The sequence below is a fragment of the Pseudonaja textilis genome, chromosome 3, assembly GCF_049901715.1.
Source record: "Pseudonaja textilis isolate UNSWEBS1 chromosome 3, rPseTex1.2, whole genome shotgun sequence".
Lineage (NCBI taxonomy): Eukaryota > Metazoa > Chordata > Lepidosauria > Squamata > Elapidae > Pseudonaja > Pseudonaja textilis.
Window position 1 is genome coordinate 49,776,971 of NC_141992.1, and position 23,332 is coordinate 49,800,302.

Sequence of the window (23,332 nt, forward strand, 5' to 3'; positions counted from 1 at the left end):
TAATGCAAACTAATATAAAATTTACAAAAAATAAAAAGGAGAAATCTAAAAGTGAAAAAGAAAAATGGAAAAGAAAGAAAATGACACAAAGTTTCTGATCTTCTTTACAGCAGTTATAAATGTATCTCTTACTCTATGGTTACAACATAACTTTTTTAATACTGGTTTTTTATATTCATCAAAACCATAAATCATAAGTTCATTTTTTGTGGTTTCATCTAAAAAGTTTTCACCCAGAAATAAACCTAGATATGGTCTTTTCTCTGATCAAAGAAGTCAGTTTAGCCATCCCAGAAAGTTTCATCACCTTTACCAACCATTCCTCCTTTGTTGTTTACTGCTGAATCTTTGTATATAGTACAGTTACTATATACAAAAACAAAGTTCCATAAGTTTTTCCAACTATTTCTCCAATCCCAGAAGAAAAACTTCTGGTCTCGGTTGTATATTAATCTTTAAAATCTTCTGAAACTGTGTATGTATTTGAATACAAAATTTTCTAGCTTCTTTATACATCCACCAAACATGAAATGTTTGTTCTTCTTGTTCACATTTCTGACATAAATGTGAAGTACCTTATATATTCTGGATAATTTTCTGACATATATTAGTGGTACTGGTATATTCTGATAGCAATGGTACTGGTATATTCTGACATATCAGTGGTACATAAATGTTCTCTTTAAAATTATAACTTGATATTAATTTCAACCCCTCAGCTACATATTTTACCATTGTTCCATCTTTATATTATAATAAAAGACTTTAATCCACTTTGTCATACATATTTTCACTTGCTCTTGTTTCAAGAGCAAGTAAATGTATTGTTTTAGCAATTATTCATAATTTGTATACAATTTTATTTCAAACTCATTCTTAACAGTGTTTGAAATCATAAATTATTTTGTCTACTTTAAGTCTATCTAGTAGTTGTAAATAAGAGAACCATTAGCTACTATAACCTCTGCTATTATAACAGTTCTTTTCCTTATTTTGTAATCCCCTTGAAAAGCTCTAGCATCTTGTGATAAGTTAACCATTTGTATTTGCCTATATTTCTCTGCTTCTTGTGCTGAGATCTACACAGGGCAGAACCTGAGATCTCAATATGGCAATTCTAACATAATTATTTTTAAAATCCACATTAACCTTGACTTTGTCATACCACAGAAATCCACCCAGATCTCAGGTCATGTCTTTCCAAAAAGTCCAAGTCCAAAAGCCTTCTATTTCTCAGCATTACCCACTCTTTCATCCAAAGCAAATAGCAAACTGCAAAATACAATTTCAGATCAGGTAAATCCAATGCTCTTTCTTTTGCATCCTGTAATACTTTACTGTTAACTTGTAATTTTTTCCTCTGCCACACACATTTAACTATATCTTTCTGCCACTGTTTAAATTGTCAAAATAGTTATTGACTGAAACAAAACATCATTGTAGACAAGACATTCATTTTTTCCCCCAGAAATTTTCCCCAACAATGACAATTGTAGTTTATTCCATCTTAACATATCTTTTTTTAACTTCATTCCATGCCTTAACATAGTTATTTTGAAATAACATACAATTCATATTTGTCATAATGATACCCAGATATTTTACCCTTTTAGCAGTCTAAAACCCATACTATTCATCAGTCCTGCTTGATCATTACTTTCACATTTTTGTTAGCATCTTTGTCTAATGTTTATTAATCATGAAACCTAATAATGCACCAAAAAGAATTTTAATTTGCCCATTAAAATTTCAGTTCCCTTTAAAAGATCTTCTGGGGCCAACCCCAAGTCATCTGCAAAAGCCCTTAATTTATATGTTTCTTCTTTTTGATCTTTACTCTCATAATCCTTTTATCTTATATCTCTATTCAGTATTTCAAGAATCAAAATAAACATTTATTCCTGTCTTGTTTCTTTTTGTATCTTACAGTAAAAAGTATATTGACACTGTGAAATGTAAATCAATTTTACCCATTTTATAAAGTTCTGTTCCAAACTTTGAACAAGAAAGTCCACTTGAAATTACCAAAGATTCTCTGCATCTAAGAAGATCCGTGTGTTCTCATTATGTCGCTCCAAAATTCCAAAATGTTCAGCACATTTCTAACATAATTCTTTGTCTTTTAGTAAAAACCAAACTGATTCTTATGAATAAATTATTGCAAAATATTTTGAGTCTACCAACTAGAATTGTTATGTCACTCAAACATTGTTTTATGGTTAAAGTAAAATCTTGTTTTTCTTTATTAATGCTATACTAGCCTTTTTCCAACTCTCTGGTAACTTTCTTCGCTGTAGGGTAGAGTTTATCATGCCTTGTGAAGGTTTTGACATATTATTATATAAGGAAGTTTCTGAAGTTATAAAAGAGATTAAACTAGGAAAAGTACCTGAACCAGATGGATTATCAGGTTCTTATTATAAATGTCCAGGGGAATTAACCTTTATAATCTTTATAAAACATGATGAATTCCAGATAGTATTGTGATGTAAAGGTTTTTTTTTTTTATTGTAGCGGTCCCTGTAACTCCTTTCTTTCAGGCTTATTCATTTTTCTCTGTCAATGTTCCTTATAGTCTGCACTGTAGAACTGAATATCTTCTTGGTAAATGTTTTCTTGTTAAAATGAAAATTATTGTCCGGTAACAACCTAGATTGCAATCCTATGCACACTTGTTTGGAATAAGTCCAAAGAAGCATGATTAGACAGGGTGCCTAAAATATTTGGTAAAAATAAATTTAATTCCATTTCTCTCTTCTACTCTAAGATTATAATCTACAATTACATGATATAGAAAGAAAAGGGAATTGGGAAGGGAAAAGAAAAAAATTTTAAAAGTTTGTTTTAGGCTGCTCTTTTAGAGCGTGTGTTTTGCAGAAAGCATTACTTGTTTCTCCTTTTCTCTAGTATTTCCTTAGATGATGATTTACATGAGAATATTAATTGATTTTGCTAGGCCTTATAAACATGCATACATACATGCATACATAATAAGCATCTGATCTACAGATGCACTTCTAACCAATTATACAAATTATGCAGTGGAAATCCTTGACTCATATTTGGCAGATTTCATAATTGTCTAAAGCTGGGTTCTTTCCATCTGGGTAACTTTTTTTTCTTTTTCCTAGGCAATTTTGAATGTGGAAATCCTGAGAATTTAGAAAGTAAATGTATACCATTTAGTGAAGCCAAGGACTATATAGAGGTAAGGAGTAATAGAATATATTGTATTTGTTATCTTCAAGAAATGCTTTCATTTGATTGTGCTACCTCCCACCCACCCCATTGATTTCTGTGGTTTTCTCCAAAGCCATTTCTTTTCAGTTTATTTCTTTGAGAAAGAAGCCCAAATAATGTGTCTGCCCATATTTGCTCTTCTTTTTCCCTTGAGAAGCCAAATAATTCCTATATTTTAGAGCAGCTAGTAATTACCTATTTCTGTTTAAAAACATGTTTCCCCTTTTTAGTTTCTAGTAATGCCTGTAGCTAAAAATATTACATTTATATAAAATCACTGCAATGTATTGTGGTTATAAAATTGTACTTTATTATAAATATTCAGCTTTTCATCAAGTTATATTCATGTAAATGCATTTATAAGGTAATAGTTGTATAGTATCCATAATCAGATGGTACAGATAAAAACAACGGTAAAAGAAATAATATTATACATATTATACATATACATATTATCTTTAATTTTCTTGAAGACAAACAATAGAATAATAATATAAATAGAGAATAGTACTAGTAATATTTCATTAATAGATTAATGTAGATGATCTTAAATTTGTGGGCATGCTTTCTTACAGAATGTGACTGGCTATTCAATAAAAAAATTTGAAGATGCATTACAGTGGTTATTAGACAGTGATCAGGATTCAGGAATTTGGTAAGTTATTAAGAACAATTTGTTCTAAATATACAAGAATCCCTTGAAATCTGACAACATGCTTGCTCCTTTTTCTGTAAATCTGAAAGCACTGAAATGGTTTGGAATATAAGAGGGTTTTTTTTTCTCTGAAAAAAATTCTGTTTCCTAGAATCTGCCAAAATCTGGCACTCATTATATGACACTTTTATTTAGATTGGGGGTGTCAAACTCAATTTCATTGGGGGCCGCATCAGGGTTGTGTTTGATCTCGGGCCGGGGTAGGTGTGGCCATCTAGACATCACTCATGTCAGAGGCGCCTGTGGTGGCCTGAGTGCTCTGCCAGTGAAAACAGACTCCCAAGCTCCATAAAACAGAGCTCTGTTTTTCGCTGACCGTGGCATCGCTATTTCAAAGGTGGCCCCATGGGCCAGATCTAAGCACCCCGCTGGCCAGATCTGGCCCCTGGGCCTTGAGTTTGACACCCCTGATTTAGATCAACATTAATATAGCCTGCATATGTTGAAATTCATCAAGTTACCTGCCTCATTTTGTAAAAATGTAAATTAGCAAGCATCTGCAATGTCCCAATTTGATGCTGGATAGTCTGCTGTTTAATAGAACATAATAGAACATAAAATGTAAGGGTTTTTGTAAGAATAGTTAAATTCTCTATGTCAGTGGCAGCTTAAGCAACCTAGCTTAGTTTATTTTAGCTTTAGTTAAAAGATAACTCTGAATTAGGAATTTGCTAATCTTGGATCTACTACATAATTGTTGCAAGTAATTATACATGAAGGGCTTTTAATTGTCCTGAAGTATATAAATGCTAAGTATTATTTTTAGGTCATCACATAATTAGAGAAATCCAAATTTGAATCCAAATGAAATGAAATAGAAAATTTTATTTCACTTTCAGATGATAATCTCTGTTATTATAGGCACTATTTTAAAAGAGACATTCTGCAACAGAAAACCTTTTCAAAGATGGTATCTTTTCCTTCTCTTCCATGGTTAAAAAATAATATTAAAAAAAAAATTATAAGTGTTGTCCAGCTAATCATGAACAATTTGTCAATCGATCAAAGATTTCTGACAGTTTATTAATCTAACCAATTAATCAAATGTTGCTGTGTTAATTATTATTTTTAGTTGTTTTCACTGACTGCTTTATTATGAAGTGCCAGACGTTTGAAAACTATGAGCTAAACATCTGCATAATAAATTATTTACCCAAACATACATATTAACAATTAAAATATACTGACCAGGTGTCATTCCTTAGCCGAAAACCTTATTAGATCATTTTATATAGTCTAGATCTCATTGTTTTAGAAATAAAAACCTGAAATTCTGAAAGGATTCCCAATACCCTTCCTGTCTGCACTGAAGAAGAAAAATGGAAAGAAATGTTAGAATTGTAGGGACAATATTTGCTTTATACATCTAAACTGTTGATAGCTATGATAAAAAAAATATTTTCCATATGTTTGGCTGAAATGGCAAAGTTGTACTATAGCTTTCCTCAATAGGAGAGGAAAGCCTGATTGGGTCAGGTTTCTCACTGAGTGAAGAAATTTTTCAGACATAAATCAATATAGGACCTGATTGTTGAATGTACAGTTGGGAAACATTTCCATTGCATCTTGCACTAGTGAGGGCAAAATCAAGCAGCGCTCTTCCCAGATTCTTTCAGCATGGAGGTTGGGATAGAATGACATAAACCTGCTTCTCTCTGTTGTCTGAAATACCAGGGGTTGGAAATGTAAAAACATTTTTAGAATAAAAATATAGTTTCTGATTTTATGTGAAAAATAATACATATTCCAATCCCCTGTTCTCTGCTCTTCGTATTTTTTAGTATTTACTGTTTAATATCCTGGCTTATTTTTTAAGTAGTTGGAATAAGAATTTAGTAAGTATGGTTTCATATGGGGCATTTTATGGAGATTTACTGGAGATACTCCATTTACTTATGTGGGATAGCTCATATTTTACAAATGGGCTACATATTAAAACCTGGATGGTCTCAACAGCATGTTTGGAGAGCATTCTCATTGGCATGCTTAATGACATTGTTGCTGACTTGAATTAATTCTCAGTGAACCAGCATATTCCCTTTGTATTTGAAGTTTATTGGCTGTATAACTATCTGGAGACTAAACATTATTCTGTGCAAAGCACCCTTAAGTTTTGCTTAGTGTTAAAGTATCTCTGAGTGCCTATTATATATTTATAAGGACTTTTTGCCTGTCTCGTCCTAATATTATAGAGTATTCTCTTGAACTATGAAGGAGATATCAAGAGCTACTCAATATAGAAAGGGAAGCCACCTGAATACTTAGTTCTCAGATACAGATGAGTTGTTTGAAAGCATATTAATTTCATTGACAAGAAAAATAGATAGTAGCAATTTGAAATGCATCCCTTTGCAGTTATTTGGGTACAAGTCAGCAGGTATGGTAAAATTACTCTATTCAAAAGTATCTTAACTGTTTCTTTGTGCTAAAAATGCTTTCTTTGGAAATGTGAATTTGAAATTCTGCTTAGAAAAGTTGCTATTGAAGCTCACAACTTTTTAAAATTATATTCACCATTCTAATTTCAACTTGCTATCATTTTGGAATTACTTTTGTTTGTAGAGGCATGATTTTATGCCTTTTATACTAGATTTATTTGTTTGCTTTTTATATATTAAATATATTTACATGGCCACCCTACCAAAGGAATTATTGTTAAACCTGCTTAACAATAATTTCTTCAGTTCTCACAAAATAATTACTCTTAATTCTTACGCTCTTTCAGACAAATCTCAAGTCACTTGGCATTCACTACTATAGCTCTAATTATGTAAAAATAATTTTCATTTGTGGTATTATGTGCTAAGTTCTTTAATGAAATCCTTCATTGAAGCAAAGCATGTCATATTTCTATATAGAAATTATTTACTGTTATAGCAGTGTTGAAATCCATCAGAAAGTTTGTTCAGAATTGTAAACTGGCAGAATGTAAATATTAAGGCTATAAATGTACTGGTTTGAAAGTGATTATCAATACAGAGCTGTAGTTCCCTAGTTTTTATCACATATCAGAATTAATGTCTTAACATTGTTAGTTTTGTCCAATCTATGGAATTGTTGGTATACATGAAACTTCAGCAATTGCAAAATACTACTACTCCTTAATCTCATTATTTAAATTTATTTAATTTGCTGTAATGATTTGAAACTCTGTTGTGTTCCCCATTCTTTGTATCCCTCCTGATACACACTATTCCATTAGGATAGAATAGAATCCCTCCTGTTACACGCTATTCCATTAGGAACTTGCTTAGGATGGCTGGTAGGATGGAATTGTGATTTGCTTCAGTATTACAACTTCGAAAAACAAAATATACTCTCTACCCCTTTGTTCAGCATAATTAAGAATTCCATCAACATTTAACAGAGATTAAGCTACCAGAACGGGATCAATGTGAAAATAAGAATGTACAGTGTTTTTAAAAGCTGTTGCTAATTTTTCAATACATGCCTTACTTAATGGTGTTCTGTTACTAGCAAATATGTAGCAGAGCTTATCTACATATTCAGATTTTTAATCTGTAGGTAATGAATCAAATAAGTAAAACTGATGAAATGTGCCAGTTTGAAAATGCATTTGTTTCGCCTATGATTTTCTGTGTTTCATTTATAACTTACAGCTCTGGTGTAACATCAGTTAGCTATCCAAAATATGGTCATCTGGATTAGTTGGTTAATGCTTGTTAAAAGGAATTGGAAACTGGGACTTCTATTGCATTTCTCAGATTTTAATTCAAGTGCAGTTAGTCCTTGCTTAACTATAATTTGTTTCACAACTGTTTGAAGTTACAACAGTATTGAACAAGGAGGCGTATGGGCAGTCCACAAAATTGCAGTTGTCATGATGTCCCCGTGTTCATAATTAAAGTACTTATTAACTGGCTCACATTTGCAATAGTTGTGGTCATACGAAGGCCATTTGTGACCTTCCCAGCCAGCTTCTGAGAAGCAAAGTCAGAAAGAAGTTGCAAGTTGCAGCTATGTGACATCACACATGATATAACCAAGCATGGTTTGCCTAATAGCTGCAACCCTATTGCCATCGTAAGTTGACATGGTCATGTGAGTGATTTCCAATTACGATCATTAACTGTGGACTACCTGGTTATTTTTTTTTTTTCTAATTTTAATCATTTCTTCAAAGAAACATAGTCTGGCATGAACGCTATATACTATATATCTGCAGTCACAGGGAGAGTCCCATTTAAAAACATGATACGGTAGTTCCCGACTTACAACAGTTTGTTTAGTGACCGTTCAAAGTGACCTCTGACCATTTTTCACACTTATGACCGTTGCAGCACCCCCATTATCACGTGAGTTACATTTGGATGCTTGACAACTGATTCACATTTATGACGCGGTGTCCCAGGATCATGCAATCGCCTTTTGTGCCCTACTGACGAGCAAAGTCAGTGGGGAAGCCAGATTCGCCTAACAACCGTGTTACGAATTTAACAACGGCAATGACTCACTTAACAAATTTCTCACTTAGTAGCATCCATTCTGGGCTCAATTTGTGGTTTTAAGTTGAGGACTACCTATATCTTGTATGCTGAAGAAAACTATGAGGAGGCGTTTTTGTTTTTGCTTTTTTTGCCAGGTGACATTGCTGTGCTATTGCGTTCCAGAGCCTCATCTGATACATTATTAAGAAGCAAAGGATGGAATGTTCTTATAGAGCAGGGGTGTTCAACCTTGGCAACTTTAAGACTTGTGGACTTCAACTCCCAAAGTTCCTCAGCCAGCTTGCTGAGGAACTTTGGGAGTTGAAGTCCACAAGTCTTAAAGTTGCCAAGGTTGAACACCCCTGTTATAGAGGTTACAGATAGTCTGTACAACCCAGTCTTTCAAAACTTTGAAAAATGAGAAACCTCAATGGTGTTTTTTTTTTTTAATACTGATTACTGTGACTTGTTAGGTTTTCCACGTTTTTTTTTTCTTTTCCTATCTGTCAGGTTACAAGGCAAAGAGCCTTCAGAGCCTGTAACCACTGTGAAGCAAGTGGTGTGTCTTGAATCTGCTCATCCCCGGATGGGGTTAGGCTGCCGATTTCATCGAGCCCTCTACACAGCAGTTACAAACTTATTTATATTCTTTTGGAGTAAGTTTTTTTTTGGGGGGGCGCTGCGGTGGTGGGAGGAAAGTGTTGCTGATAGTCTATGTGCCTCATATGCAATTCAAGACTTTAAAAAGTTGAAGAGAGAAAGGGGTTGCTAAAGATTCTGAATAATTAGTCTTGTGATCTAATATCAGAGAGGAGGCTAATAAATGTTTCCTCTATTATGTAAAAGAAAAAAACCGAGTTTCTATGTGTGCTTTGCGCTACCACTTTACAATTTTTGTTCAAGCGTTTGTAGTAGAGTGAATGTTCTTCTCCATCTTACTAGACAATTGTTGAAACCTATTATGTTTCTTATTAGTTAAATATTTATTATTCTGAGTCATATATTATGATGGTAGTTCAGAGAAGGTTAAACAGTTCTAGTATATTCACAAGAGGGGGGAAATTCCCTACAGAGATTCCCTACAAAAGTTATGAATAATATAAATGATAGCAAGAATAAGGAGACATGATCTGGTTTTGGAGCTGCATTAAGCTATAATGAACATAAGTTTGGAGTACATGATGTGAAAAAGCTGGGATTCAGATTTCCCTTTAGTTTTGAAGTCAGTGTAAATTTAATAAGATTAATAATCTCATATTTTTGTTTTAATTATATAAATAGAAGAATGTAGAAGTAATTAGGCCTTTATAAAAGCATAAGCACAACAACGTATAATTGTTGCAGCAAACTAAGCTGTAAAGTTTTATAGCATTTTAAAGGCTAACAAATTTGGTATGGGACAAACTTTAAGGGATTATAATCCACTTCAGTTGGATGCAAAATGCATGTTTCTTGCAATAATACATGTGTTGGATGCTACAAGATTCCATATTAGTTTAAGAATGTACTGTATGTACATGATGAGACAAATGCAACCCCAGGTACTAAAGCTACATCGTATTTTTGAGACGTGGTCAGATTTTATGAAATCTGCAAGTAATACAATCTTTATAGATATTTGGCAGCTATCAAGCCCCTCAATATAAAAATGCAATTGTCTTTAGAACAATGCATAGCTAAGACATGGCAACTGATTCCTTTCTCAAAATCTTACATGCAAGGCAGCTCATTTGTTTTTTTATCTTCGTGCTTCCTCTCACAGGTTTAGCTTTCCTTTGGGGGATTCTGATTCTCCTGAAATACTATTGGCGGAAAAGGGAAGAACAAGATGAGGCCATGTATGAGATGGTACAGAAAATCATAGGTAATGCTTCCCCCCGCCTCCCTCCCTCTCTCTCTTTCTCTAAAATATTTGCTTAGTTTCAGGTTCAGTAATGTTTTCTTAATTACTTATACTGAATTTTTCATAGCTGCTGTCCAAAATCACTACAAAGAGTGGGAGCAGAATCTGGAACGATACCCATATGTTGGCATCCTTCATATCAGAGATACACTCATCCCACCTCAGGAAAGGTGAGCTTTTCTTCAGGGCTGTTAATATATTCCCACTGTAGATGTTGCAGCCTCATAGCAGCAAACCAGTTGTTGCTAGAAACCAACCAACTTGCCCTATAATTTGCCAAAAGTATTTTGGTGTACGGAAGAATGGTTTTTATCTTCATGTTTATAAAAAACTAAGATTGATTTCCTTAACTTCAGTTTCATCCATTTCATGCGAAAAGGCTTCCTTTCCTACTTGACTAATCTTGATACTGAATTGATAGATAGATAAATTTATTGTTATTGTACTCAGAAACCCGAGAATAACGAAATAAGGTGCTCTTCCACAACATACAACTGAACAACACCAAAAGACATATACAAATAACAATGTAAAACAAATTAAAACAAATAACCGTTAAAAACTGTACAACCAGGATATATATATGTATTTGTTGTCCTAAAATTCTAATCTTTTGATTGGTTCTACATGTAACTTAAAAATTTTAAAGTTTTATCTTGGATTTTTATCAGTTGGTTGTTTCCACAGTGATGCTGTCTTCTGTGTTCCAAATCAGAGTACTTTATAACTCACTTATCAGCTTTCGGTTAGCACATGAAGCTATAAAACATATTTAAAAGGTGATACATACTCTTTATGCATACATGCATGCATAATTTTACATAATCTATTTCCCTCCCTCTCTCCTCCCCCCTCCCCCCCAGGAGAAAAATGAAGCACATTTGGGATCGAGCAAAGGGTTTTCTTGCCTCCAATGAGTCACGGATTCAGACTGAATTACACAGGGTCGCAGGAGAGGACATGCTGGTTTGGCGTTGGACACAACCATCTTATCTATCTGACTCTGATCATTAGCTGTCAGATGAGGCAAGACTATGTTTCAGCACTGCAGACCGACTGGCTAGGGAAGATCCTGTCGTCCATACTCAGGTGCACTCCAGATACTAATGCTTTTTTAAAAAAAATAGAAATGACTCTTCAGGGTAGCCATTTTCTGTAAGAGACGTAAATGTTGATGTGTTGGGACATATCCAATGTATAAATATCTTCTCTAATTTAATTATTTTTAAAAAAAGAATCACTTTCTTAACTGAGAGCTGTCGTTAAGAACTTTTTCTCTGATTCTATGGACATCTGTTACTTGTACTGAAACTGCTAAAAGGTTTCTGTAGAGAAAAAAGAAGTTTGCTTTTCAAATGCCATAGCCAAAAACAGGTATATACTCAGTTTTCAGGGAATTGCATTGTTGTGTCAAATGCTGATGCCTGCTTAATAGCATGAGAGGTGAGATGGGGCATGCCTTTGGAGACAAATTGGGAAAATGGAAAGGAGGGGCTTTGTGCTTTTTTCTTAGCTACGAGAACCTAATTGAACATGTAAAACATTAAAGATTTTACTATATTTAAAGTGGCTTGGTGAAGAGCACTATAAAGCAACATATTAATATTATAGAGAGAAATCAATTAGGGATTCCTGCAGTGTTGGCTTCAAACAGAAGACTCTGTGATCAAGCATTTAGGCAATGCTTCCATACAAATTGTTCCCTTTCAGTGTGATGGTGTGGGTTTTGTACAGGTCACCTTTGTCTCCAGGCTCAGCTTTCTGCCAATTATTTTAATAAGGGGAAAAAAACCACCATACACCTTTGCTGTAAAGTCTGGAGAACTTGTATAATGACATGCCATAGATGGTTCTAGATTCCTTTTTCTTAATGAATTTATCCTGCTGTTCCACAGAAGTAGCTAGAGTACATATGTACTCATAATAATATATACATACATGGACCCCTTGATAAATATTTGATCAAGGATTTTTATGACTTTTGGCATTTTTTTAACTAGCATGTTTTATTTTTAAAAACTGGTCGTATTAGCTTTAAATTTGCTCTTCTCCTCCCCCTGCTGGCCAAATTAAACATTTTATGGATGAAATTTGCTATCTCTGCTATTCACAGCAGTTCATTATGTGCCTCCTGCTGAAATCAGCTGAAATTTGATGCAGAACAGATAAATCTCCCCCTCCCTTAATTTATTGGTTAAGTGGAAGAAAAAACTGAATTGCCCTGAATTTGTAGGATAGATTGTATATTAGAGTAAAGGCATCTAACAGATGTCTATGATATTAGCCATTTTAATACACATGCATACACTCTTCATAGGATGGAATGAAATAAATCCCTGTTTTAAATATGTTTGTAACTTCTGCTGGTATGTGCAAAAACTTCCACAGGGCCTGCATCTTTATGGCTTTGAATACTAGATCTGCAGCCCCTTTGAAAAATGATTCACATTTTGAGTGAGCAATTCCAGTATTCATTAAAATACACTTTTTTCCAGACTACCATAAGACTTCAGTCCTCAACAGAGAGATGTTTTACTCACACATAGGACTGAAGCACTTCTTTGAATCATTTTCAAAGCATGTACAGCCCTGTTAAGTATGCACACATTCATTATACTGTGGTATTTTAATATCTAACATCAAACAGAAAATGCCAAACAAAATTTTGTATGGTTGATTAAACTGCTCATTTATTTTTATGTAAACAGGCTGGTGCTATTTATTAAATACTTGATCTCTATACATTTTATCAAGGAAATAAAAATTTGGTACAAATAGGTGTGGCTGTTATTATTGGAATCCTCCATGAAAGAAGTTTAATTCCCTGGTTAGGGTTTGTTAAGCTCAGCTAATGCAGCAGTGGTACTGAAAATCTATTAAACCAAAATGTATTGAGAATATAGGTCACTCATAACAACACTTATACAAACTAAGGACATAAAATAGAAGGATTGTCTTAAACCTTGTACTACTTTGGATTTTTTCCCCTCCGTTGTTACATGGGGAGTACTTACTGAGAATTTATGACAGTCATTTTTTTTTCCTTTTCTGTGGTCTAAATAATATAAGTGTGAATATCTGCCGAAAATTTTCCAATATCTAAAAGGCTGCCACAAAGAAGAGTGGGTCACCTATTCTCCAAAGCACCTGAAGCAACGGATGGAAACTAACGAAGGAGAAAGCCAACATAGAACTAAGGAGAAATTTCTGACGGCTAGAACAACTTACCTCCAGAAGTTGTGGGTGCTGTATCACTAGAGGGTTTTAAGAAGAGATTGGACAACCATTTATCTGAAATGATATAGGGTTTCCTGCTTCAGCAGCGGGTTGAATTAAAAGACTTCCAAGGTCCCTTTCAACTCTTATTCTTTTATTTTGAGATAACCTAATTTTTCTCATTCCAGAGTACAGGAGACAGAATAATGGACATAGAAGTTTTAATTTAAGTCCGATATTGTATTTAATATAAGCCCAATATTTTTAGATTGTCATGGGAAAGGACTTAAATATTCCTCCAAGGGGAGACAAATACTAAGTTGGGAAATATAAATCTAACTCATATTCTTCTACAGGAAAATCTCTTATCTTGGAGATGGGATGGTGAGAATTCAAGATCTACTACATATGTAATTAAGAAGTGTTTAAAATTTATAATAGCACATGGTCTAAAGGGACTTTTTAAATGTCGGAAATACTTTATAGTTGCTGTTGGTCACACGGTTAACCAGATGCTTATACTGGATTTGGCATTTCTTTCCATCTATTGAGTCTTACAAGGATCTGGGATAGGCAGATGTTTGATGCTATTAAAGATATTGTTTCAAAATGTAAGCTGTTCCAAGTATTTGTATTTGTAATCGACTGATGGTAATTTTTTTCAGTGCTGATGCTATTGAAGTTGTGCTCCAAATGTTTTGGAACTGCATTCAAGGTACCTATGACTGCTGGTGCTATCTTTGCTTTCTTTTGCCACAGTTGTTCTACTTCTTTGTAGGTCTTTGTATTTTGTGATTTTCTCCAGTTCTTAATGTTTTATGCTGCTGTCTCCAAGTATTATAACACCTGCTATTTATTGTTTTTCTCTTTTGTATCAACATTTGTTAAGTCTGGGTTATTATGTGACAGGTGCTTATGTATTTGCATTCTAAAGTCCCAGAGCAATTTAGCTTTTTTATTTTCTATTACTTTGTTAATTTTGTAGTTCCACCACTTCTTCCTTGCAGGTAAATGGTATTTCTTGCAGATCTTCCAGTGCACCATTTTTGCTACTTCGTTACACCAATGCTTGTAATTAGTCTATGTGATCTTTTTGCAGTAGCTGTCTAGGTAGGTGGCCCACTATTTCTTCAGCTTTGCTACAGAGGAACTGCAAAGCCAATTCTGGCTGTATATGTCTTTATTCTTAAAGCTTGGTCTTTTGCAGCCATAATTAGCCCTTTGTCTTCTCCTTCAACTTTTCTGCTCTCAGCCATTGCCAGAACTTGTTATTAACCTTCCCTGTTAGGTTTGTTTATTTGCTTTTTAATGTACTGACAAGGTAATACTTGCCATATCTCTTTTCGATTCTTCTTTTCATCTTACAACAGCTTGGTATCTCCAGTACTCAGTAAGCCTTCATGGTATACTAACATCAATGCATTTTTCTTCACTATTCTTCATATATTCTCCAATGCCCATTTTTCTTCTCCCATTATCTAGGGATATTTGTAGTATTCCATGCTCACCTAATTTCCGTGGTAAGTAGAGTCTTGCAACATTGTTTTATAGATGAAGGGTGTAATTCATTGTCACTATTTTTCTAGTCTTCCTATCCATGCTTTTTAGTTCTGCTTGAGTCCTATTCACTGTTCCAGCTATGTAAATAATAAGTGGAATTGCTAAGGTATTAATTGCTTTGGTGTTATTTTCTCCACTGAGTTTGAATTTTAAAATCTTCATTCTCATGGTGTGTTCACTTCTCTCCTTCCTCTTGACTTCAGTGTGCCTGATATTGTCAGTTTGAAGGATGCCCAGTTATTTGTATTGATCGTCTCTATCGAGATTCTTAATGTTATCTCCTTAATCTCCATGAGGCATCTTGATTCCTTCAGTTTTCACTATTTTCGCCCCTACTGATGGTAGCACATTTGTCCAGTCCAAACTCCACTGCAATTTCTTGCTTGTATGTTTGGACAATATTGAACAATGATTCTATTTCTGATGGTTTATCCATATAGCTTCAGGTAGCCATATAAAGGAGATGGGACAGCTTGGCACATATTGTAATGATTGATAGCCATGGCCTGAGTTGTTCAATGTTGTTCGCTGAGAAATCATTGCACTAATAAAACAGTACTGGTGCACTCTTTGGCTTTTGTTTCTTCTCCGTTGATTTTTCTTTCACAGCATTCCGTTATAACTGAAGCCATGTTATGCATTAATACTTTTTTTGGTTTTCAGTCTTTGCATATTTGTGATGGGTTGTTTTCTTCATCTTTTCTCACAGTAATCCTGCAGCTGCTGGCCTTGATTGTTCAGCCAACTGTTCTATAGCCCAGTCCTAAGTCCTATATCCAGTAGTGGGATTCAACCTTTTTTTACTACTGGTTCTATGAGAGAGGGGGCTTTGCGCACATGCGCAGCAGTCAAAAACCACCGATGTTGAGCTTCGAACAGCTGAGGCTCAGCAATCCGCTCTGCAGTGTGAATCAGCTGAGCTCAAAACCAAGGAAATAAAGGGCAGGAAAGGGTGGGGGCGAGTGGGTGGAGCCAACTGCTCACTGGCTCTACTGGTTTGCTAGAACCGCTGCAAACCAGCAGCATCCCACCACTGCCTGTATCCCATTTTTCACCAGTTATCCAAGAAATACCTTCCGTGGTTCTTGTTGACTGAGGTGACCAGTAATCCACTATGGGTTTCTGTAAATTACATCTCACCATATTGTTTATGGGAGAGAGATTCTTCACCTTCATCTTAGCTCTCATTTTCCTGGAGCAAACAAGCCCCACCACCACATCAAGGTTTAGTGCCTCATTGGGGGATTATTATGATGATGATTCACTGCTCAGTCAGCCAGATGTTTAGGCTATTATTAATATTTTATTACATAGTGCATTTATTAATTCTTTATTATTACATTAAGTTTATTAATTGTGGTACTGAAATAATTTTCCAGACATATTACATAGATGTTTTCAAAAGCTTTTGTTTGGCTGTGGATCATATTATTGTGGCTGGAGATTTTAATAAAACTAGCCTGTCTAAATCCAATTGTTGCACATAGAAAATATTGCAAGTTTATATATTGAAGTTTAATTTGGTAGACACATGGTAACTTTTAAGTAATTTATAACAGGTTTTTTTTTTCATTTTGAAGTTGTCCTCAACTGGATTTTTAAATGTAATATAACTATATAAGAGCAGGTAGCACACACTGATCAAAAACGAATCTCTTCAGGCATAGGGGGAGGTTATTCTTGAAAATTATGCTTGGCAGGCATTCAGCAAGCTAAGCATAATTTTCAAGAGCAACTTCCCCCTATTCCTATAGAGAAACATTTTCGATCAGTGTGTGCTATCTGCTCTAACATATGCTGTGAAAAATGGACAATAACCTCACAATCAATACAAAAGCAGCGAGTTGCGCAAAGTACCATGGAAAGATAGATGCTCAGCATTACAAGACAGGATAGAAAGACGAAAAGATATGATATCATCAAGAGAGTAAAATAATTGAAATGGGAATGGGCTGGTCACAGCACAAAGAACTGATAGCAAGCGGACCAAAGCAGTCATAGAATGGATCCCACTTGATAAAAAGTGTCCACAAAAGAAACCTAAAACAAGATGGAACCACTACATCAGCAAGTATTGCGGGCCCAATTGGCAAAAGAAAGCTCAGGGTTGTATTGGTTGGAAAGCTGCAGAAGAAGCTTTCATCCTGCAGTGAATCGACAATGGCTAAGATGATGATGATGTATATAGTATCAGATTTTGCTGTTGTACTTGAATCAATATGGGAAAGAATCTTTTTTCTAAATTTTCTTTTAAAATATCTCATTATGAAAGGAGCCTCTGTGGCACAGTGGTTAAGATTGCAGTATTGCAAGCTACTTCTGCAGCCAGCTGCCTACAATTTGGCAGTTCAAATCCATCAGGCTCAAGGTTGTCTCAGCCTTCCATCCTTCCGAGGTTGGTAAAATGAGGACCCAAATTATTTGGGGCAATATGCTGACTCTGTAAAACCGCTTAGAGAGGGATGTAAAGCACTATAAAGCGGTATGTAAGTCTAAGTGCTATTGCTATCCACTTTTTGTAATGAGTTTGACAACTATTTACATTGACATTCTGCCAGGCAAGTGGTTGTTTAGGATATTTAAAGGCACATCACATGGTCATTTTAGTATTTATGCTTCATGGAAAAAGAAAGGTCAGAATGAAAACATGGGAAGGAAACTTCCATATGCAAGATAGCTAACACCAGAATTATATAAAACTTGTATGAACTACAGGTAATAGTCATGCAATTCTCTTTATGCATTTGAAATACTATATTCACTGAATCATAAAAAGCAAAGACATTGGGAGTGAAGTGAGAGACTTGCTATGTTACTAGACTTTTTGCTTCTGAAACAAGTGAATACCATAATATTAGTAAAGGGTAAAATAATGAATCTGACTCAATAAATTAATGATTTTTAGATTTTTATACTCTGGTATATATTACTAATTCAGTGTTACATAGAACAAAATCAATTCATTTTAGATAAGAGCTTTGCTAAGATCACTCAAACTGCCTCTTTCTAACAAATAATATATACAACTAGCTGATAACTGGTCTTGCCCGGGTATTTATTTATCACAATCCTATATTAGACAGGAAAATCCTGTTGTTGGGACTCATGCTGTTGTACTGTCTCTGAAGTTCTAGATGTAGTAGCTCTCTGGCCCAGCGTCAGAAGTCAGAGGGAGCCCCCTTGTGGAGTACTGTGAAGCCGTTACCATGACAAGTCCACTGTGCTGTACAAGCCATTTTAAGGCACACACACACCCTGAGGGATGTTAGGGGTGTCTTAGACCCACAGTATTTGTTTCCAGAGGGTAAGTCATCTGTTTGCAAAGTTTGGTTGAAATTGCTCGAGGCGTTCCAGAGTTATGCACATCCATTTTTATATAGAGGAGAAAAAAAGAAGAGATCTATGAAATCAGAAAAAGCTCTTGCTTTAAGTAGTTATTCCACTGATTGGAATAAAGTGCATTGTTCCAATGGTATTGAAAGTTTATAAAGATTTCTTTTTAAGGTTTCTATAACCTTTTTTGAATATTAGTAAAAACCATTTGATTGTAGTACATTTTCATGTTAACAGTTGATGCAAATTCACTGCAAGCAGCCCTAGCACACAGATCTGCTCTGTCCAGTTTCACAAAAGATAGTTGCTTTACCACAGAGCATTTATTTTGATGTCATTTTTTCTACCACGTGAAACTGACCAGGTCCAAAAAGAACTATGGGATTAATTGGAAAATTATATAGATGGCAATAGAGCTATTGTTTTCTGTTTATTAAAGGCTGCAGGAGCCAGAAATATAATTAGGCATACTTATACACTGGGATGATTCCCGTTTGAAAATTGTATTTTAAAAAATTTGGGTAGGAATATTAATACTACAGAGCACTCTTTTATTTTTGTCCTTGAAAAGATTTATGATACAAAGGTGTTACCTATAGTGTGCAGTGTCTCGTTTCTTTTTCTAGAGTGTCTTCATGTAAAATGTGTGTATAGAGTTCCTGTGCCTTTTTCAAATGCTTTACATAGAAGCTGGTGTATTTTGAGTAGGGAAGCATGTTGCAAAGTTATAATTAACATCAGCTGGATACATGAATAAGCCTGTAAGTTTCATAGCACTGCTTAGTAAAAGCTGCTGTCTTGAAGAGTTCACAGCTTATACAGATTTTCTTCTTCTTTACATCTGATATGCATGCACCCTAGCAAGATTCAGGGTTTATCTTAATCTGCATTGATAATGCCATCATGACTTTCTGTGGTCAAAAAGAAGAAAATAACCAACTAGGCTTCTAAAACAAATTATATTCCTTATTTTGCATCTTAATTAAAATCATTCCATCCTGAATGTTGTTTCCCATAGGTATAACAACTGGTGTTGGGCTACCTTTATAGGAAGTTTGGGTTGGGAGCAGTGCCAACTCTACTGAGAAATATCAGCCCCCAAATAAAAATAAAAAGAAATAAAAAGTGGAGTATCACCCCTGCTTATCACAGCCCAGCCAATGAGTATTCAAATTGTTTACACCACTGGATATTACATCAAAATTCATTTCATATGTCTGATTTAATTAACAGATAAATGAAGAAGCCTAGCATAATGGGATTTAGTAATCAGAACTTGGCTACTATTTGGTCAGCATCTCAAAAGTATTTTTCCCCTTCAGAAAGGAACTGCCATTAACCCTTTACTATTTCTAAATATTTTCCAGTAAAAGACCAATTAAGAATGGGAAATTTTACATCTACTTTAACATGATCGGTAGATCCTTCACTAATTAGCTTTCAGGCAAGCAGTCAGCTATTCAATTCATGAGTATTTATTGCATGGTCTGGCATCTTGGTACCATTTTCAGCATTGAGCTGTCTGAAAAATATCCAATTTCTTCAGCATTTTGTAGAATGCAATCCTTTCTTCAATAAATGTCTTTTGTTGGGTCAAAAAAGTGTGCTTTTGACATATTGCACAAGGAGTAATATTGTGCTGCCAGTCAGTAGTGCAGAAGCCATTCTTTTATCTCATTAATTGATTATTTTGTGGAAAAAAGAAACAGAAAAGCAAAGCACAGAAGATTTCAGATGGTGAAAATGATGAAATCTTGATCATTTCTAAATGTGACTAAAGCAAGGCAATCGACATAATGATAGCTTCATTTAGAATTATTCACTGCTAGCTGTTGGATATGATCTGTGATCTCTATGTGTATATATAAGTATATTCCATCTGCAGAAGTTTTAGCTTTTAGTTAAATTAGGTGGACATTTTGAAATTGATTGTGTATTACCTTTGATTTGTGAAAGCAATAGAATGGCTCCCTTCAATCCCATTGTTCTAGAATTCCTTACAGCTTTTTTATACCTCCTCTTGCTTATTTATTGTGCAGAGGAACAAAATGGTTACTGCACAGAATTGATTCTTTTTGATTAGCAATGGGTTTAGTAAGCAGGTTTGCAAGGATTTTATTCCTGCCTGCCCATTAACATAGGAATGGTAAAGGCCTGATGCATACCTACCCTGTTAGTAAACTAATACACAAGTTACAGTATTAAACCAATGCAAATTCTAAAATCCCATTGCTGTAGCCACTGTCCTTCTGGTCGATATCTATATCAGCACAAACAAGATTTGCTTTGTGTCAGCATATGGTTAGGTATCATGAAAGTGTTCCTTGTACCTTATAACACAAAAGTATCTGCATATTTTGGAGCAGTGCTGAGAGTCTCTTCCTGCTGCTTTCCTCTTTCAAGGATGGTGACAATTAAACTCCAGACAAAACCAAACAATTGTCAAAGATCACTGAGTGAAACCAGAGACAGCTATTCAAATTACCTGTACAGTACAGATAAAAAAAACAATGTGGCTGAAATCAATGCCAACAAATAAATCACTATCCCTTTTTCTAACAGCTTCTTTGTTCAGCCAGCTCATTCGTTTTGAAAGGCAGTCCAGCTAAAAATATTCCATGATAGTAAATCTTCCTAAAGAGGACTAAAGGTAGTTTGAAAAAGACACGATCTGCACACATCCCAATACTGGTAGGATTGATAAGAAGGCTTTACATTGGCAAAAAAAATCACCCCTCACCCTTTTATCCCCTTAAGTTATCACCAAACTATGAACACCTTTTCATATTTTGACTCTTGTAGAACTGCCTTTTTGAATTAGTGAAGTTCATACTTGGAGCAGACAATGAGAAGCACACATTCAACTTTTATCTGTTTACTTCAAATTTAGATTAATCTAGCAGACCACCTAGATTAATATAGCAGTTTGAAATTTTTCTGTTGGGTTATCCTCATATATTCTTGATCATTCCTCCTCTTGAGAAGCATTGATTAGTCACATAATGTTTGGAGCTTCTCTGAGGAGAATTGACAGATTGTGGGCAGGAGGGAAATACTCCATATATAGTCTCTAACATAGATTTTCTCTTTATGGCCATCTTTGTATCAGAGCACAAGTTTCACTAAAATAGAAATGGGCTATGTTTCTGAATGTTTCTGATAAAATAATGTTTAGCCCTGTTATAGTGCAAAAGATGGATGTTTATACAAAGCTCCCTGCATATTTGAATGAATGCATGTGGCACATTTGGATTTGAACCCTTAGCAGCATTTCCTTGTAATTCCTGGTAAAGTCTACTATCATATGCCAATCTTATTTATCTTGTCTGATGCTATTGGATATTTTTTAGAGGTGGTCTTTCTCTTCATACATTAGCATCTGCAAAACAAACAAAAAATCAGTCTGTCTTCTGAAATGAGGGTGACCAATCTGTTTTGATTCAAAACAGATAAAACGAGGTATTATCAATTGTGTACTCTGAAATTTGTTCATTTTTCAGATACAAAGATAATGAAGGTAACAAAGTAATATTGGACAGATTTCTATGCAGCTTTGATGTATGTTACCTACAGTTTCAAACACCCCTTTAAGTTACCAAGTGACTCTACCTTACACAGTTATTGTTATCTTACACAATGACAAAGGTTGTACTATTGGCAGTTGTTCATTTTGTGTCTAAAAATTTGTCTTAAAAATGTGCAATTTGTATTTTAAGATAAATAAATATGAAAATGGTAGTTAAATATGAAAACAGTTGTTTGAAATGACTTGTTTGGTGAGCCATAAAGTATGTGCTTTGTTTGCTGATTCTAACTTAATACACAATGCACAGCTGCCTCTCCATTAGGCTGAGAGATTGCCTTATAACATATGTTGAACAATACTGACAACCAGGGATGAGTTTCTTCCAGTTCTGTCCACCTCTGTAGAACCGGTAGCTCTGAAGAGCAGCAGACATAGAACCAGTTCTGTGTCTGCTGATGTTTTTGTCCACCCGCTCACCCAGGCTCTTACCTGGTCTTTTATTTCCTGTTTTTTTAACTTCAGCTGCCGTGCGAGGCACAGCTGCAGATAAAAAAAGCAAGGAAAAAGTGCTTTTTCAAAGGCTGCTTCTCTGCACTCAGCGTGCTGATGACAATTTACAGCATGCAGGGAAGCACATCATAATTCACCAAACCTCATAAATCACCGAACCTATTCCCCTCTCCTGGAAAAGACTACTACTGCATAAACCATGCAATTGATCCTGCACAATTTTAAACTGGTTTCAGGTACGGTGGAAATATTAACTCATCATTCATGTTGGTATACAAATCACTTGGCAGTCAAATCAGCTGCATGTGGTATAATTGGGGGAAACCAATTTGTCCTATAAACTTACTGCTGTTATTAATGGTTCTTCCTCAAGGACTCAAGGAGTTAAATGCCTGTTATAGAAGAACTTTGCATTAGCATAAATCTGCAGGACAAAACAGGCAAATGACCTCATCATATTCAAGGTGAGTGGCAGATGGGAAAGCAGGTGTATGTTAAAGATGGGAAATTTCTGGCCCTGCAACAGCTCCAGTTAGCATAGCTAGTGGTGAAGGATGTTAATAACTGAAGCTCATTAACAGAGAAGAAAGTCAATAGATACTCCAGCTGTGCTTTTAGCCACCAAAATTACATTGCCAGGATTATATCTGCCCACAGCTCACAGATATCTATCAACAACCTCTATATCCTTTCTTTTATTGCAAAGCAAGATTGCATCAGTGAATATGGTGGTTTATTTGTTTGTTTTTGTTTGTTTTGAGTTTAAGGAAAATATTCAACCTTCTGAAAAGAGAGGAAAGATATTGGATATATGTAAAATCTCCCACATCCGGTACTCCAAACACCAGAACCTTGGGAGCATATCGTGGTTTGTAGACTTG

At 34.9% G+C, this 23,332-nt stretch overlaps 1 protein-coding gene across 1 annotated transcript in view; it reads left to right on the top strand.

Moving 5' to 3' along the window:
- The window catches only part of LEMD2 (LEM domain nuclear envelope protein 2), a 16,900-nt gene extending 3,819 nt beyond the window's left edge, over positions 1 to 13,081 (top strand). The window contains exons 4-9 of the mRNA XM_026716868.2: positions 3,132 to 3,208; positions 3,816 to 3,895; positions 8,914 to 9,059; positions 10,166 to 10,267; positions 10,374 to 10,476; positions 11,170 to 13,081. Of these exons, the coding sequence (XP_026572653.2) occupies positions 3,132 to 3,208; positions 3,816 to 3,895; positions 8,914 to 9,059; positions 10,166 to 10,267; positions 10,374 to 10,476; positions 11,170 to 11,320 (659 nt within the window). The 3' untranslated portion in view covers positions 11,321 to 13,081. The remainder of the gene's footprint in view (positions 1 to 3,131; positions 3,209 to 3,815; positions 3,896 to 8,913; positions 9,060 to 10,165; positions 10,268 to 10,373; positions 10,477 to 11,169) is intronic.
- Positions 13,082 to 23,332: the final 10,251 nt, after the last annotated feature.